General features: G+C 36.3%; 5 protein-coding genes across 9 annotated transcripts in view; 2 read left to right on the top strand and 3 right to left on the bottom strand.

Moving 5' to 3' along the window:
• LOC104798469 (subtilisin-like protease SBT5.6) overlaps positions 1 to 687 on the bottom strand; it is a 4,807-nt gene extending 4,120 nt beyond the window's left edge. Inside the window, exons 1-3 of the mRNA XM_010520565.1 lie at positions 581 to 687; positions 271 to 463; positions 5 to 147 (exon numbers count right to left, since the gene is read on the bottom strand). Coding sequence (XP_010518867.1) covers positions 5 to 147; positions 271 to 463; positions 581 to 658 — 414 coding nt within the window. The 5' untranslated portion in view covers positions 659 to 687. The remainder of the gene's footprint in view (positions 1 to 4; positions 148 to 270; positions 464 to 580) is intronic.
• A 1,051-nt stretch (positions 688 to 1,738) lies between these two features.
• On the top strand, positions 1,739 to 4,230 carry LOC104798448. Of its 2 annotated transcripts, XM_010520532.2 has the most exons (3): positions 1,739 to 2,414; positions 2,943 to 3,127; positions 4,146 to 4,230. In XM_010520532.2, the coding sequence occupies exons 1-2, from the start codon at positions 1,908 to 1,910 to the stop codon at positions 3,108 to 3,110; spliced, it is 675 nt and encodes a 224-aa protein (XP_010518834.1). In that variant the 5' UTR covers positions 1,739 to 1,907; the 3' UTR covers positions 3,111 to 3,127; positions 4,146 to 4,230. The 2 variants fall into 2 exon arrangements, with proteins under 2 accessions (XP_010518834.1, XP_010518833.1); XM_010520531.2 differs by lacking the exon at positions 4,146 to 4,230 and having other exon boundaries at positions 1,741 to 2,414; positions 2,943 to 3,311.
• A 12-nt stretch (positions 4,231 to 4,242) lies between these two features.
• Positions 4,243 to 6,805, top strand: LOC104798449 (GDSL esterase/lipase At5g45670-like). Of its 3 annotated transcripts, none has more exons than XM_010520536.1 (7): positions 4,243 to 4,335; positions 4,441 to 4,563; positions 5,048 to 5,291; positions 5,417 to 5,541; positions 5,681 to 5,926; positions 6,026 to 6,281; positions 6,385 to 6,805. In XM_010520536.1, the coding sequence occupies exons 2-7, from the start codon at positions 4,462 to 4,464 to the stop codon at positions 6,606 to 6,608; spliced, it is 1,197 nt and encodes a 398-aa protein (XP_010518838.1). In that variant the 5' UTR covers positions 4,243 to 4,335; positions 4,441 to 4,461; the 3' UTR covers positions 6,609 to 6,805. The 3 variants fall into 3 exon arrangements, with proteins under 3 accessions (XP_010518838.1, XP_010518837.1, XP_010518836.1); XM_010520535.1 differs by having other exon boundaries at positions 4,436 to 4,563; XM_010520534.1 differs by lacking the exon at positions 4,243 to 4,335 and having other exon boundaries at positions 4,370 to 4,563.
• Positions 6,806 to 6,946: 141 nt separating this feature from the next.
• On the bottom strand, positions 6,947 to 14,769 carry LOC104798468 (floral homeotic protein AGAMOUS-like). Its single transcript, XM_010520563.2, has 10 exons — positions 14,742 to 14,769; positions 13,273 to 13,380; positions 12,198 to 12,435; positions 8,512 to 8,593; positions 8,265 to 8,326; positions 7,993 to 8,092; positions 7,836 to 7,877; positions 7,648 to 7,689; positions 7,333 to 7,529; positions 6,947 to 7,271 (listed from the first exon to the last, which is right to left on the bottom strand). Exons 1-10 carry the CDS (start codon positions 14,767 to 14,769, stop codon positions 7,268 to 7,270), a joined length of 903 nt encoding a protein of 300 aa, XP_010518865.1. The 3' UTR covers positions 6,947 to 7,267.
• A 2,109-nt stretch (positions 14,770 to 16,878) lies between these two features.
• LOC104798447 (cyclic phosphodiesterase) overlaps positions 16,879 to 18,362 on the bottom strand; it is a 2,030-nt gene continuing 546 nt past the window's right edge. The window contains exons 2-4 of one of the 2 annotated variants that reach the window (XM_010520529.2): positions 18,204 to 18,308; positions 17,701 to 17,755; positions 16,879 to 17,339 (exon numbers count right to left, since the gene is read on the bottom strand). In XM_010520529.2, the coding sequence (XP_010518831.1) occupies positions 17,137 to 17,339; positions 17,701 to 17,755; positions 18,204 to 18,308 (363 nt within the window). In that variant the 3' untranslated portion in view covers positions 16,879 to 17,136. Of the gene's footprint in view, positions 17,340 to 17,700; positions 17,756 to 18,203; positions 18,318 to 18,362 lie in introns of both variants that reach the window. The other variant, XM_010520530.2, reaches the window with a different exon arrangement.

Below are 18,362 nucleotides of genomic sequence, written 5' to 3'. Positions count from 1 at the left end.
CGATCCTAAACCGGCCATTAACATTGTTTTTGTTATGTCTATCATCGTCTTCATCTTCCTCCAACCCCAGAAACTGCCATGACCTTGTTGTGTGCTGCTCGAACTTTCTCGGATGACTCTTGAACACGGACACCACTTCTTCCAATTCTGTCGGAAGATAAAAAAAAATTCTAAAACTTAACGGATACCCTTTTCTCATCGGATAAAGCTATCCATTGGGTTTCATTCAAAAACAAATTTTGAGCACAGGAGAGAAGAAAAGATTGTTACTTTCGAGTCTAGAGGCCTCTTCAGCTGTTAACGTGGCGGCAAAGCCATTGATGCTGTGCTTATAGCTGTACAAAAGCGAAGATTTGGCTTCTTCTTCAGAGTCTTTAACCGAGAGAAGGTAAGAATGATGGAGAGATTCAATCTCATGCAGTTCTTTATCACCTTTGTGTTCTCCGAAATAGACTATGTACACCTGAAAACCCACAAGGAAACACATCAATCATTAAACTTCAAGAAGAAATCGATCATACAAGTGAAATGTGGCAACAAAATATGGATTCAGAGAAGAAATATAAATAAATAAAAAAACCTGCTTTTCAACGCATGAAGCTAAAAGCGGGAGGAGGAGGAGGAGAAGGAGAGGGAAGAAAGAAGAAGTAAGCTTCATAGCTTTTAGATTTCGGGGTTATGTTAGATACCACCCCTAATGCTATAGGGTGTTATTATGGCCTATTTATATTAGTTTTTGTTTTTAAACAAGGAAACAAATCCGATAATTTTCTAAAAAAAATATTAATTTCCTTACAACATTTTATCATGTCAATATACATCCACCAATATTTACTTATTTTCGATTGGAGTAATTGCAACAAACGTGTTAAAAAATGGAAATGTATAATTGGTTTTCGAGAATCTAGGGATCTGATTGGGGTCCAGATGCATAAGGTCTTCTGTTTCCTTGGAAATATCCTTTTGGCCGTTTCCATAGAAAATTCACTGTCTTCCCTCACCTCTCTCGGGAAGTTTTCAGTTTTCTCCTTTTTTTAGATTATATATATATATATATATATATATATATATATATATATTTTTCATTATTCTTTTTGTTTATTCCCACTCCATTTTTAGCACCTATTTGTTTTAGAAATCGTGTACTTCGCATAATAAAGTTATATTTATGGTAGAGGAAAATGTAATTTTGGCATCGATCCAAGTAAAGACAATAATATTACATTTATTGATATTTGGATTCATGCCTGTTAAATATGGGTGGTACGAACATTGGTTATAAACTCACCATGGAAGAATATTAATTTTAATTGTCTATACTCATTTATATAAAACTAAGAAAAACTAACATCAAATTAAAAATGTCTTCTATTTTTTTTTATTAATCATATTAGTATTACTGCTTGGACGATAAATTTTTCCATAATTGTTCTAAATCTCTGTATATATATATATATATATTGGATGGAAAAATGGGTCGCATTACAGTGATGTATAATTTGACCAATGAACGAATGGGTACGATTTGGGAATACATGTTTGTATTATTAGTATTTGTCAAAGCCTAAAGTCCCATTGAAATGAGAATGGACCGTAGAAAGTGGTCATAGTGTTGGGTTGGGCCAACTTTGTCTTATACATAGGTATGGCCCATTTTCGTATTCTTCATTCATAGGCCTTTGTTTGATATTGCTCTGCTGACTTTCTACCCATTTCTCTTTAAATAAAAACTATAATTTACCATAATTAACTAACCGAACTATAATATTAACTAAACCGACAAGGAAAATTTCCGGTTCAACCGGTACATGTAGGACCCACCCTTACCTTTTCCTTTTTCACGAACCGGTCGCAGCCAAAACTGGTTCTCTGCTTTCTCCCCGTCGCTCCGTTCCGCGACCTAATCGATGGCTGGGAAATATCCACCGCCGGCGACCAAGATCTCCATTATCTTCCTCCTCCTCTTTTTCGCCTCTTCTCCGGCTCCGCCTCTCGCTGACGCATTCTCCTTTTCCTTCTCTTTGCCCTTCTCCCAGTACAGAACCCTCTTCTCGATCTCGCGAACTCTGATCCTTCGCGTCGCCAACCTACGCGCCTCCCGCGGCGACGTCTCGGGCTCCGCTCGTGCTTGGTTAATCGCCGAGAAGATGGAGCGGTGGTTAGGATTAGGGTTTCTGAGCAGTGCGTGGTCTGTTGGGTGGGACTACGCGAGGAACTATGCTTGGGGAGGTATCGACTATGATGAGATGTACGGCGCCATTGCCGAGCTTAACGAGCTTATGGGTTTAGTGGGAGAGTTGACTGGGGCCGAGTCGGATGTGGATAGGGTGGCCTCCGCCGCCCGGAATTACGGGAATGCTCTCCGCGTTTCCAAACGCTTGCTTCGTCGTCTTCTCAAAATTTTCGGTAAAGCGGTACGGCTTCGTCTTCCCTTTCCTTTTGGCTTCTAAAGGAGGCATCTTTCAATTCAATACGTTTAGAATCCTCTTAAAAAAGAAAAAAAAATGATCCTTTGATAACCACTATTCGAATTTCAAAAACAGAAGCTAATGGGTTACCGAAATTAAGATAAAAAACCTGGGTCTGTTACTGCACTTTGTGGAAGTGACCGGTTTCCAGTTCGTTGTTGCTCGATTTACTTGTGCAGTCACTAGAGCCTGCTGTTCTAGTGGTCATTCGGTACTTGGTCTTTATATGCGTAATAGATCTTGGTTTTGTTGTTTGCGCCATGTTCTTAGTGGAAGCTTTGTTGCTAGAATTTGTCATCGCGGGATGACGGAGGATTGTCTTCGTCCGAGGTCTCAAGGGCGGTTGATTTTAATTGTCGTAACCGAAAAGCAATAGTGTTAAATGATGAATCTTGTTCTACCATGTGTTGTCTGAAACTGTCTTCACGATTTCTTCCCCATTCATTCTCTTTGGTTTGTCGCTTGGCGTGGTAGGGTGCACTGAGGGAATTTTGGGAGATGGTGCAAACAGAGGTGGTGGATGGAGGCTTATTAAAGGACTGTCTTGAAGTTGGCAGCGAGGACGTTAAGGGTTTGCTTCAAGTTGCAAAGGAAATGGCTTTAAAATTCTTCTCTGCTCAAAACCGCTCTGGTGAATTATAGCACCAAGCTAACACAAGGTTAGAGAGGCTATATGTTCATTTAATTGACAAACTCTTCTGGATCCTTGATTTTGCTAGACATTCGTTCGTTGAGAATGTTCAATTCCTTTGTAATTCTATGCTGTTCCATACGGAATGTAACCTCTACGTAGAGAGATACCGAGATCTAATACAGTTTCAACTAGTTTGCCATGTTGGAATATGATTGGTATCCCAGCCAAATCTTCTGGACTTTCTGCCAGAACCCCTTTGTTTGCATATATTTGGTCAGTGATGCTACTTTCTTGGTTTTGTCTACGGTTTTCATTTGGTTTCGTTCTTTGTTGTTACTGAACATTTGATATTTGTCCATTGTCTCTGGCTAAGTTTAGGAGATTACTCACTAGAAACATGAGATTGAAGCTCACCACTGAGTCGCTGTATGGCTCTGTCATCATCTCATTCACCATGATCAACAAAATTCAATCTAAAACACTTTTTGCCATCATCAAGTTGTGGTCTTGAGAAAGTCCCGGAACACTTTGAGCTTGGGATGTTACTTTTAATTTGACATCAAATGCTCTTTAGTGTAATCCTAACCTGTTGTTTTATCAAAAAGATGGAAAATTTTATGTTTTTTCTTTTCTTTTTAAATCAAACTACTGAACTGAATTGTCTGTGTTCAATGATACACTGTCACTTTGCATTGCAGAGCTCATAAATAAGGGCATGTGATTGGTGGTGTTGAGAAAATATATAAAGAAAGGACTTGAATATTTCTCTGTTTGAAGATGCATTCAACATGTTTGCTTTAACTGTCCTGCCTTGGTCGTTCCTTGAATGCTCTGTATTAACACCCCCACATGCCATCACATATCCCAAATGCTCACATTTATTGTCAAACCTTAAAACCATTGTTTATGAGCATAACATCAGTTTTTTTACTCAATTTGAAAGTATAGTTTTTGCTGGTTATTGTCCTAATCTCTTTCTTCATGAAGCTGCAACTGGTAGCTGATTCATTTCTTTATGCTTTTTGATGAATGCTTAAAACCAGGAGTGAAATAGAATATGAAGTTGTGGTGGGGCGAAGATGAAGCTCCCCCCCATCACGTTTGGTTTCCCAAAGTGATATTATTGAAAGGGAGCATGAACATTAAGGCAGAGCTAAGGAGAAGTTATTGCTCAACCACCCAAAATCAGGTCAACCTTGATGATCATCGTCATGACATGGTCTTCCATTTAATGTATGTTTCATCCACCATCGTAATTACATCCATCCACACATCATTCTTCACCGTTGGATGGATCCATCCAGACCGATCTCAGCCATCGGCTCTTATGCAGGACAGTGCAAGTGGGGTCCTTCATTCATGTCATGCTGTCATGGTTTTTTCAACAGTTTTGCTATCCATTTCAGAGCAGCCATTACCCTGCTAGAGTCAAAACCGAAGTTAATAGAGAAAAGGTCTTTGGTATGTCCACATCTTTGCCTTGGTCTGTGTAATGCGCATTTGCTCAATGGCTTAAATTCCAATTGCTTTATAGAACTGAATTTGAAAGAACCCTGGTTTCCGTATGATACAGCTTTGAACCGATTAGATTTATTCAAAACAAGTTAATGAATTGCAACAGTGTACAACGTACAAGTTGGTCTGGCTGTGGTGAAGACAAGGATGACATAAAAGTCAAAGACATTAGCGGAGCAATTAACTCTCTTCCTCTAGTTATGTTCTTGGATCCACCAAACCCAATGCAATTTTACTTGCATAATTTTCTTGTTTATATCAAAATGTTATCGCCGCGTGACATTTAATGCACTTCAACTGTCAAAGTTAGAAACTTTACCATTTATTGTTGCATTCCCTATACGTTTATATAAAACCCATTTGTGTTCTTCCCGGATCCTAACCATATCTCTTCACAAATCTTCGTTTCCTTGCTCTTATTGGGTTTAAGGTTTTGGAGAGAGAGATGGAAAAGCAGTGTCTTTTAGTGATTATGATGGCATTGGCCATGAACATGGCTTCGAGTGAACCATTAGCCCCATGTTATTTCATTTTCGGTGATTCATTGGTAGACAGTGGTAACAATAACCAGCTCTCGTCCTTAGCAAGAGCTGATTACTTCCCTTACGGTATCGATTTCCCATTTGGCCCGACAGGAAGGTTCTCCAATGGCAAAACCACCGTCGATGTCATCGGTACTTGTCGTTTCATCTTCTGTTTCTTTCTCCCGTTTTGTCTGTTCTTTTGTCAGCATTCTCTTGTCCAGATTATCATGCATTCTACGAACTAACTTCTTTTTTGTCTTTTGCTGATCTAAAAGCTGAGCTCCTGGGTTTTGAAGATTACATTACGCCATACGTTACTGCGAGAGGACAAGACATACTCAGAGGAGTGAACTATGCTTCTGCGGCTGCTGGAATCAGAGAAGAAACTGGACGACAACTGGTACAGTTTAAGGAAGAACACGTACATGTGTTTTTTTTTACAGACAGCTAACGACTGGCGAGTACCCAATACTTGATCTGAAAAATGTTTTCGAAAGTTGATACCTTTTTGGGAAAAAAATATTTGGTTTTTGGTGAAGGGAGGGAGAATAACGTTTGCAGGGCAAGTGAGCTACCATGTAAACACTGTGGCAAGAGTGGTGAACATATTGGGAGATGAGAGCAAAGCGGCTAATTACCTAAGCAAATGCATTTACTCCATTGGGTTAGGAAGCAATGATTATCTCAACAACTACTTCATGCCTCTCTATTACTCCACCGGCAGCCAATTCTCTCCCGACCAATACGCCGACGACCTCATCAGCCGTTACGCCGACCAACTCCGGGTCCGTGCACCACATCTCTCTCTCTCTCTCTAGATCGATTCATCCATCTGGGTATTTCTTGTTCGAGCTTATATATATGCTCTCTCTGAAATGGAGCAGATACTGTACAACAATGGTGCGAGGAAGTTCGCGCTGGTGGGGATAGGGGCTATAGGATGCAGCCCAAACGAGCTAGCACAGCGCAGCCAAGACGGCAGGACTTGCGACGAGAGGATCAACGAAGCAAACCGGATGTTCAACGCTAGGTTAATCTCTCTCGTCGACCAGTTCAACCAGAAAACTCCCGATGCTAAGTTCACTTACATCAACGCTTATGGCGTCTTCCAAGATATCGTCAACAATCCCGCTCGCTATGGTAACTGCACTCAATTATGGAAAACCCCTTGAAATTATCACTTCAACCCACCGATTTGGTGATCTCTCTCTCCTTCATCTGTTTTTCTGCTGTATGGTTTCAGGATTTGGGGTTACAAACGCAGGGTGCTGTGGAGTAGGGAGGAACAACGGTCAGATAACGTGTCTTCCTGGTCAAGCTCCATGTCTGAACAGGAACGAGTTCGTGTTCTGGGACGCGTTTCATCCTGGTGAAGCCGCCAATATCATCATCGGTAGAAGATCTTTCAGAGCTGAGTCGCCTAACGATGCTCATCCTTACGATATCGAGCACCTGGCCATGCTCTAGGATCAGATGATGATGCCGAGACGAAAGAAGAAAAGAATGTATACGGAAGGAGACCTTGCTTGTATGTTATCCTTTTGACATCAAAATCTGTTTATGATGATGGGTAATGTCATATTTTGATCATAACAATATGGTGTTACTTGTTGCTTTTTGGATTCCTAAATTCTTTTTTGATGAATGTATGATAAATCCATACACATCAAAATGTTTCCAAGGTATTTGTACAGACAAAAGTAGCCGTGGCATGGGCATGCATGTGCGGAAAGAAATGATTATAATGAGCGTATTGAGTTTCAAATTAATTCGAAATACGTTTACACACATACATATATGTAGAATTAAATGCGTAACGGGGGCCGGGGGTATGCATAATAAATGTGATTACAAATATAAATGTCTCACATATAGAGCATATAATAAGGGGTTCTTACATCAATTGCCTTCTTTGATTTCTTTTTCCTCGTAGGAAAATCTCACGATATTACGCACCAACTTAGGCATATATAAGTTTGGCATTATTTCTACAAACTTGCGTAGAATAACTAACATACATATACATATATATATATATATATATATGTGATGCCCCTCCTACACTTGTACATATAGCTCCATGCACGTCCTTGCCATTATTCGTTCTCCAGTCCTTGGAGGCGATATTACCTGCAAAAACATATGTGAAAATGGGGAAGTAAAGAGGAGAGATGAGACCGATGTTACGCACACTAACTGAAGTGGAGTGTGGTCTTGCTGCTTGTCGGAGAAATGGTGGAGGTTTGGCTGCAAAGCGGCGACATGGAAATAACTACGCGAATCCAGCGGCTGAGATTCTCCCATCATCTGCCCCTCGTAACCGTTGGATCCTCCGACTCCAGGCATCAGGTTCATCATGCCCGGATGGTTCCTCTCATTCTCAGCTATCTGTATATATGTATATATATAAAACATATATCAATGATTATACCAAATTTGGAAACCACGAATATTGTGTTGAAAAAAAAAACATTATGCATCCATGCAGGCGTGGAAGGGCTCTTACCTTGGCTCGGAGAAGGTTGTTGTCATTGAACAAATCAATTTCCTGATGAACATTTCACCATTAGAACATATATATTAATCATAAAAAATACAAGATAAACTTCATTACAAGAGCAATTTAATTTAACTAGAGAGAGAGAGAGAGAGAGAGGTTGTGTGAACATGTATGTATATCATTATGATTCTCACCCTCTTCCGCATGTGTTCAATTTCCGCGAACAATAGCTCGTTCTGCCCCAAAAAACGAACAATAATGATCTGAGATTTAGATCGCATATGTGCATATGATGTATATGTATATGTGTATATGTCTCTGTGTGTATAGCGTATATATGTATGTATATACCTTTTTGGATCGGATTCGGCTAATTCCGTTCTCTAATCTGTTTTCCATATTCTTGAGCTCCTTGGGCTTCATTGACGCTATTGTCTCACCCAACATTTGCCTTTTCCCCACAACCATAACACCATCACACCACTCATAGATTTATATATACACACATATATATATATATATATATAGCCAAATATTATTTTGTAAAATTGATTATATTTACTCACATCTACTGAAAAGAAAAAAGAGAGTAAACTTTGCCCTTATTCATCAAGCAGCCTTACCTGTTAAAATTTTGTATTCGAATGATTTGCTGACGTAATTTCGACGATTCTTGCTGATAATGCTGAACAAAATATTCAGTAATTAGGCTCTAAATATATATATTAAATCGTTATGTTAACTAGGACAATCATTTCATTAATGGTGAGATTATACTATCGTCTAAATGTCTAAACAAAATCAGTGAAAACTTGATGACAATTTCAATGTAATTTGTATTTGAATGCGTTTGGGATATATATAAATCACCTGGGCGTTGATTTCGGAGACTGATCCTGAGTTGGAGTTATCCGATATAGCCTTCTTGTACCTCGCAATCGTTGCTTTTACACTGCATCCGATTTAAATTAAAAAAAAATTATCGACATTAACGGTCCAATCAAGCAATTGTAATACGAAACCTTCATAACAAACATCGTTTCTTTTGATTCACAGCATAACGTGACACTTGATGTAACGTACAACTATATATATATACACACACACATCGTAGGAAACCTTAATATCCTCGCGCTGGCGATTGGTTGACTCTGCCATGCTGGCACAGTTCACAATGACATGATTGGTCTGATTCAATCTCAATCTTGGACACGTGACACGTGTCACAAACCCATTACACAACAAAGCGTCCACTAGATCATCACATCACCCGTTTCTTATTCTTGTAACCATTGGATTTGCTGTAATTAAAAAATGACCTCCAAGCAACAGTTCATACCTTTCCTTATTTGGGATATCAATACAGAGACTGAGATATCTCTATTTGATTGGCCATCAAACTCGTATTTGAGTTTTTTTTCCCCCATTGTAAATATAAAATAACAAGACCCATAGACAACCAAATCAAACTGAAAATGTATGCATGGCTTCTTTAAAGCTAACATTTTATTTTTTGTTTTTGTAAAAAAAAAAAGTCACGGTTATAATTGATAACTCTGATTGCATATTAATCATACCATGGATGTACAATATAATGCTATACGTCTTCTAAAATATCTTGAATAGTCAAACATATTATTTTGTAAAGCGCTGAGTACATATTTATACAAAGAAATGAAAACAACACCATTTAAAAAAAATCCAAATTTCCTAAAGTCAAAAAAAATATTTTCTAAAGAGACTTGAAAGTAAAGCCGCATATATATGCTATAATGCATAGTAGAAAATGTATGTATGTATGTATGTATGTATACATAAGACGGCATGTGTATATATACTTTTATAATTAAAGAAAATTTATGGGAAATCTGAACCGTCCATTTTGGAACAGCAGGAGCTCAGCAGCCGTTGCTTTCAAATGGCAGAAGAAGACAAAAGAAAATTCAGAAACTCAGAATTGCAGAACTCAGTCTCTTCTTCTATTGGTTCCGTACGAGAAATCTCATTTCATCTTTACAACGAGGAGCGAGAGAGACTGAAAAAAAAAACCCTAACTTTCTCTCTCTAGAAAACTTTTTTTTTTGTCACCATATAGAAATATTAATTAGAAGATGTTTTTTCAAAAACAAAGAGAGAGAACTTGCATAAATGTATCAACTTCTTTTTCTCTTTTTATGTTGTGAAAGTTAGAGTTAGTTTTATTCACCAAAAGGTAAGTGATTTGAATATATATATGGTGCTAGAAACCAAATCATGCTATCAGTCGAAATCATGTGCTTAATCAGACTATATATTTACACCTTTAACTATTATATAATTATAGTACTTCTTTATATATATCTGTATGTATGTATGTATATATCTTTTTTTCCTGGCATACTTTATTATATATTTTTAGGGATCTATTTAGTAACGCCCGAATGTCAAACTTATAGTTTAAACGGTTAGAAACAGTAATGTAAAATTGACAAAGTAAACCAAGGTTGGTATAAATTTTCAACTTAAGAAATCATGACACATGCACCCACCTTGTCAAAGACTGAAACTACCAAAAAAAAAAAGTGAAAAAAAACATATAAAATCTGTGTGATGACGTGATCAAAGATTCTGTCGCAACTCAAAGGCAACAAATCTTACAGAGGCCAAAAACCTAATCTTGCTCCTCATCCCAATCACCATTAAAAAAAAACCAAAAATGAGAAAAAAGAAACATTTCCCAGTTCCTTTTTTTACCCAATAGGTAAGAGAATTGAAGAACTGACTCTACATCAATCGATTCATATACGTAAGCACATATCTTATATGTACATATATGTATAGGTATATTAAAAGAAAAATCGATAAGGTATAGCATGAGGTTTGATTTGGTTGATTTGAAGTTTTTTTTTTCCTTTTTTTCTTATTTACTTAGGAAACATTTTAGTACACAAGTAGACAACTGTAAGTGATTAAGAAAAGTAAAAAGACCTAACTGAAGAAATGTTCTTGGCTTCAGAAGAGAAATCACGTGAGTTTGGGAAATTGCGTGTGGATTTAGACAAACCCTAATGAAAAAGGTCAAAGGGATCCCTAATTTGAGTCGTGATGTGAATTTGGCTGTGATTGATTTGAAAAGGGAATATTAAGGGTTTCTTTTTCTTGCATCAAATGGGACCATGAAGATAAAATCCCATGTATATGCTCTCTTAACTCTTCAAAACCCTAAATTTGAAGAATTAATTGCACTTTCCAGAAATTTTAAAAAAAAAAACACAGAAAGTAAATGTTATGATTGATGAATCTTTTTTATATATATTCCCTAATTCAGAGATCTGATGAGCTTTCTTCTCCTTTCTAAGGTTTGAAAGCTTATGATTTTTTTTCATGGAATTCTTCTGAAACCTAAATTAGTTTCTTTGATAAGCCACTGAGGAAGTAAGCAACAAGAAGTTGAAGAGATTGCATTCCAAAACATTACGAGATCACACATGCCCTACATGTACCCACTTTTATATGAAAGATCATATAATAATTATTATATCTTATAAAAATAAATAAATTTATCTCCTCGCGATTTACTCTCAACCGTCAGCTGTGTCACATATCAAACATGATGCGAATCCATGTCTGTGTGTGTATGAGAGAGAGAGAGAGAGAGAGAGAGAGAGAGAGAGAGAGATGAGAAAGGAAAGGAAAGAGAAGAAGAGAAAAGAAAGAGAAACACGGACATTGACAATAATGGAGGATGATCAAAAGAGAGAAGATGACCTCACACACACATATGTATATATATATAGTACTTTCCACCCACATATATTGATGTGTATATATATGTAATTCACTTCAAAAATCTAATACCCATCGTTTGCTAAATTCACTTGCATATTATATTACCATAAAAATCAAGATTTTACCTATTACAGCACCAGATCACACAGTACTTGCTAGATGGAAAAAGAAGTAAAAAAGAAATTTTATAACAGAATGAGTGAAGTAGGAACCAACAAAGTGAATCTTACAAGACTGAATCTAAAACTCCACATTAGAACTTGTTATGTTTTTTTTTATTACTCGTATGTTATCCAACTCCCACATCTATCCCCAAATATTCAATTACCTTTTTTTTTTTTGCTTCATAATATTTGTGTTTCAAAAGAAGAGAGAACAGAAGCAGCTCTGGTTAAAGTAGAAAAGACACTTGGAGGAATTAAGATCGAGACGCTTAGCACCAAAGTCTCTTTCTTTTTTGTGAACACAAAGAGAACCCCTAAAATAATCAAAACCAAGAATCTACAAAAAAAAAATGAACCAAGGGTGTGTGTGTACATGTCACATATACATACATGTTATACATGCAACATCAAGAAAAAGGTGATAAGGAACCCCAAAGGCGTGTAGTTAAAACCATAGAAGAAGAATAGAATAACTTCAAGGCATAAAGAATCTAAAAAAAGGAACCCTAGAAACAATTTCAAGCGTAATGAATCAGAAAACCCTAGATCAGGCAAACAATGAGAAACAACGAGAAGATACAGGCATGGATGAAAAAGAAAACAGAGAGGAGAGTGTGTAAAGACCTGTTGTTGGAGTACTCGTAGAGGCGGCCGCGGCCGGAGAAGACGATGAGAGAGACCTCAGCGTCGCAGAGGACAGAGAGCTCATAGGCTTTCTTGAGAAGGCCGTTCCTGCGTTTGCAGAAAGTGACTTGACGGTTCGTAGTGTTTTCGATCCGCTTGATTTCGATCTTTCCTCTCCCAGATTTCCTCTGGGGAGAGGTTTGATCTGATCCCAACTCCGTTTGGTACGCCGTGGTTGCTGTTCGCAATCATTCAGATCCCATCAAAACATTTTCTTGAAAGTTATGTACTCCAGATTTCTCATATATGTAGATGCGTGTGCATATATATATGTATATATATGTATGTATGTTTGGAAAGAGTTCAACTGAAATCTTGACCACATATTAAGAGATGGTTAATCTGAAAGATATCCAGGTACTCACCCACCCCTATGGGTTTTGTTTTTTTTCTCTCTTGAGTTTATATGGAAGAACAATCTTGAGATGTGAAACAGGGAAAAAGAGGGGAACTTTTTATTTGATAGGGATCCAAATCTTCTCAAAGAAATATCATTGATTTGATTTCCTTTCCTGAATTCACTGATATATGAAACGATTGTTTTGGGAAAATTCAAGAAGATGACAAATTTGGGGTTTTCATGAGGGTTCTTGGGATTAGACGGGTAACTAAAGTTTAAATCTTATATAAAACATGTTAAAAAAAATAATAAGACAAGAGTACATCAAGATTCCAAGAGGGTTTCAAAGAAAGAGAAGGAAGGAAAAAAATTGAACCAGGAAATTGCTACTTCACTTGATTGTTCATAGATTTGATGCTCTTTGCAGTTTTTCTTCCAAGTAAAGAAAAGCAAGAACAAAAAAGACCAAGGATTTGGATGTTAAATCTTCCCAATAAGGAAATAAATGAATCTTTTACCTATAATATAAGAGAGAAAAAATACTGAAAAGGGGATAAATGATACAAAAAGAAACCTTAGAGGAGCAAGGATTTGGTCAGGGACCAAAAGAAGTGAAGCAAAGTTATCTCATGAAGAAGATAATGTTCGAAGGGTTTGGGGAACAGCAATACTGACCTGTGTAAGGGGAAGAACAGGAAGAAAGGTTTTTTTTTCTTCCTCGGAGGAAATGGGATGAACAAGTTGCAGAATATGGAAGGGTGAGGTTTTTACAAAGGAGATGGCCTATATTTATAAAGCAATATGTACACCTCCTTCACTTTTTCCCTTCATTCACTGGATTCATAATTAAGTTTTTGTTAGGGTTTTTTTGTTATCCAATATTATATCTCCTAATTGTTTACCATATATATATTATAGTTTAAGAAGTTTTAAATGTTATTTTTATACAGTTTCTTAAAGAATTATTCTAATATAAACATATTTCCTAATTGTATTGACCGGATCTGAAATGGGTTGTGCAGATAATAATTAAGATTTATTATCTGCACAAATATGTAGATTAATGTTCTTAAATGTGATAGAAGAAATTTCATAGTGTCATTAAGTTCCATAGATGCAAGCAAAACTCAACTATTAACACCCTAATTAGTTGGCTTTCCTTTCGTATGAAAGAGATGTAAGACACTAAATACTTTGGCAAAACTCGGTAAAAGAAAAAAAAAATTATTTATTTTTTAAAAAATTAAAATCTTGAAACTTTCGCGATGCTTATTGGTAACAAATACTAAAAAAGGGTAATTCACATGTAAAATATAGATTACAGCAACGATAAAGTACCTTGTTGGTAGGTGAAATAAGATTTTTTTTCATTAGATAACAAAAATAAATCACTTAATAGTATCGGATACTAACTCTCCATCCGAGTTTGCAATGTGAAACAATATTTTATATATGACTTCAAGTTTTAGTATTCAACTAAATAAATTAATATAATGTGTGTGTGTGTGTGTATATATATATTGTATTAGTATGAAAGAATGGCATTTTCCTGTTTGTGTGTCCATGATGACGCTATTCAACCTATGATCCATACATACATACATACATACATACATACATACATACATACATATATAAAGAGTATTAGAGTGATATGAAAAATAAAAGATGAACCGTACGAGCGTATGGTGGACAAGACACGAAGAAGGCTTAATTTGGAAATATATGAATATAAACTTCTTACAGCATCCGAAGGTTACGAAGCCGCCCATCCGAGATTAGCTTCTTCTCTTCTCTCTCTCTCTCTCTCTCTCTCTCTTTCCCCCCTCCAAAGATTATGCATCAATCATCAATTAAATCTTATTTTCCAAATGACCGAAAATGGAATATGAGGGAAAAAAAATATATTCCATCCCACTTGTTTATTTTATAAATTAATTAGATAAATCCCATATGGTTTTAAATAGATCAAAACAAGGCAGAGGTCAATTTTCTAATAGGATTAAATACTTTCTAAAGGCATCAATGTGTGTGGAAGGAAAATTTTCAAGCGTTTAAATATTTATTTCATATGTGTGTTCAATAATTGAAGAATATAAGTATTTGGAGCAATGTTGTGACAAAATAAGAGAGAGAGAGAGTACCATGTGATGTGCAGTCTTTAATCCCCATTCTATTTAATAAACCATTTAGGGTAATTAATGGCATATACACACATACACACGCTCTAATCTTATAGAATGATAATATCTTTTATTCCCTTGCGGTTATATATCAACACATTAATCTGGACCGACATTAAATCAAATTTTTTATGCCGTTTGACAATTGACGTTAGAGTTTTTGCAAGTCAAATTTTTAACTGTCAAGAAACCCTAATCTTGTCAAGATCAAAACCCTAACACAAGTAAATTTGAAAGTTATTCTCAATTTTACTACCAAGACGTAAAAAAACATGTTTTCGCTTCTGAGAGTGACGTAAGTTCAAATTAAAAATAAAAACCAAATTAGAATTATATGAGCGGATTGTACATCGGGCTAAGCCAACATATAGGACATTAATTTTATCACGCAATAGAAAATGAATGGCTCTACCATATATATTTGGCTAATTTTGACCGTGTGACAATTATAATTATAATAATCTCTTTATGATATACATAGAAGCATGAGCTACCACCTCGTATTGCATGTGAAAATGAACTGAATAAAGATTATAAAAAAAAACATAAAAACATATCAATGTGGGACGACGAATTAAATGCCGCCACCTAATCCAATTCAATGCAATCTATTAATTAGTTTCTCTCCCTTCTTTTATTTCTTTTTTGTTATAAAAAAACATTTATTCCAACCTAATCATTTTCAATTTATTTTTTTTTTTTTGGAGTACTTGCTAATATTATGTTTAGATAATGCGGTGTTAGGAGAAAGTCTAAAGACACGTCCGAGAGGTCCATTTTCTTAATTTGCTAAGACACGCTCACAAGAACTCTATAGCTATATATATTTTAATGTCGAAATTAAGTTATCCGATACTATTACATAAATAGCATCAGACATATATGTAATGTCTTGAGGTTTTACATTTTACAGTGTTTTTTTTAAGGGTTTATGTCGGAATTATTAATAAATCCAAAACACATATTGAAAATATTATAATTACGTATGTTAATTGGCCAAACAAAATGGATAATTTAATAAGCAAATACTCACAGCTAATCCTCAAGGGTTGGGAGTCAAGATGTGGTTCACAACAAATTCTGGAAAAAAAAATGAATTGTTTGCATATTATGAAATTCTTGGAAAGCATTTGATAAAAAGTATGGTGGGGATGCACTTGTGGCCCATAAGGCTATAATTATATAGCTGTTGCCTGATGAAGGTGCTGTCCTTTGGGCCCTCTTCCATATATTATATATATATATATATATATAAACTTTAAATTTCACATGCAAGGTAAAAAGTTTGGTGGAGAGATAGAGATCCTCCTAAGATAGAGGACCAATTAGTCTAGTGGGTTTATGCATATCTATTTTAGAAAATTTGGACATTAATATTCCTGTGAACTGTTGTTACATTGTAGAAACCATACATACATACATACATATATATATATATATATATATGCTTGTGGCTGAATAATTTGTCTTTTTTGGGGATCAACATGCAAGGTAAAAAGTTTGGTGGAGAGATAGAGATCCTCCTAAGATAGAGGACCAATTAGTCTAGTGGGTTTATGCATATCTATTTTAGAAAATTTGGACATTAATATTCCTGTGAACTGTTGTTACATTGTAGAAACCATACATACATACATACATATATATATATATATATATATATATATATAAGAAAATCGAAATTGAAAACCGCAAGTGAAAATGATTGGGCAACGGGGATGTCCTTTGAAGCAACTTGAAGTTGAAGCGCTCCAAAGAGTGTTCCAATGGAAGGGGACATGACAAATACACATCAACCTTTCGTACATTGATCATGCATTCATCGCCAAAGTTTTTATTCTTTTTCTTTTTTTGTTTTAAATCCCTCTTTCACTTTTGTTTGAAAATTACAGTAGATTTTTAACTTCCCTAAACCGATCTATGAATGCTAAAACCGGAACCGACTGGTTAGCCTATATATAATACATCAAATGGACAGACTATAAGCAAAGAAATACACAAAAATAACTTTAAATATTGGGGGTGAAATCATTGAAATGTATACGAAACCAACCAAGCTATCCGGAAGAAAAGAAAGAAGAAATTGGAACCGGTTAAATATCAGAAACCGGTTGAACCGGATCGGCTGCTCAGAAAACCTTCAGAAGCTTCACTGTCTCGCTTCTCAGGAAAAAAAAAAGGAATATGTCCTTCCATCATATAAATATCATATATGATATGTATATATTAGTAATAGTACCCCAAGATGTGTAGAAAGATGAAGAAGATCATATTACAAAGGCACAAAAGCAAACAAACACACAAACACACAAGACCAAACTCTATCTTAGTTCTTCTTCTTTCTTCCCAGCTTTAGTTAGGGACTGAGATTGCATTCAGCCACTTTCTTCCACGATTCCAGAGTTTTGTCTTCCGTATCGGTTTTGCAGAGAGCGAGTCGATTTAACCGGAAATTCAGGCCATCGAGGCTCTCATCAAGACAATAAGCTTTCTCCTGCGCTTTCTTCTTCTCTTCATCTGTTAAGTCGCTGTAAAGGAGGCTCAGATGTGGCATGTAAGCTGTAGCATTGGTGGACAAGAAAGTTTATTAACAAGATGGATGAAAAGGACAAAAGGGTCAACACAAAAACTGAACTTGGGAGGAGATTCAGACAAACAATCCACGAGATTTAGGATGTGGGTTTACACAGACACAACATAGTTTTCAGGCCATTGGATAAGTGTGTTGGGTAAACCAGAACCACATCCAAAAACTGAAGTACATAGAAATTCTGCATAAGCATCCATTGGTTCTGCTATGGAACTTAACCTGAATCGACCAAATCCTATTGTCCATTCTCTCATAATTTCAGTTCCCCTCATACACCGACGCTACATTCTCTTTTGAAGTAGAAGCAAGTTTAAGCCAGAAATAACTTACGTATGGTGCTGTAGTAATTGAAATGGTTCGTACAGTGTGCACCAGCTCCCATTACCTGTAAACATATAACGAAACACCATACATATATGTATATATACACACACACGAAAAAGTTTCAAGACAAAAAATGCAGAGCATCACCCTGACATTCTTGATTGATTCAAAGTAAACATATCCAACACCAAACTCCAGGATTTGATACAATACCCTTAATATCTGCCCGTGGAAAAGTTTGAACTTTGGAGTTTTGAACATTTCATATACGCCATAATGGGTGTACAATGTACATATCGATCTGAGATATTTGCATTGGCCAAATAAAACCTGGGTTCACTTGTATTCTAGTCATTGATTGAATCACCCATCTAAATCCCGATCCCTTTTAACATGATAGTCATGATTTCCTATGAAGAACCTAATAAGAAACCCGTCTGTAACCCCTCAAGCAGACAAATTTATGACACCCATCCAGACAAAGATCGAAAAATCAGACGAAACCTCACCTCCGGTTTCTGGCGGAGAAGCAAGAAGACGCATTGATAGAAGAAAGTTCCGGTACCCACGCGGTCTACAGTGGCCGTGTAGGCCTTGAGACCGTCGCAAGCCGCCTCGAACATCTTATTGGCTTTGTCGGCCGTCAATTTAATGGCTCCCACCACCGG

The sequence above is a fragment of the Tarenaya hassleriana genome, unplaced genomic scaffold (genome assembly GCF_000463585.1).
Source record: "Tarenaya hassleriana unplaced genomic scaffold, ASM46358v1 Cleome53, whole genome shotgun sequence".
Taxonomy (NCBI): domain Eukaryota; kingdom Viridiplantae; phylum Streptophyta; class Magnoliopsida; order Brassicales; family Cleomaceae; genus Tarenaya; species Tarenaya hassleriana.
The sequence above is the reverse complement of the archived record's forward strand: the minus strand, read 5'-3'. Positions and strand labels throughout refer to the sequence as shown.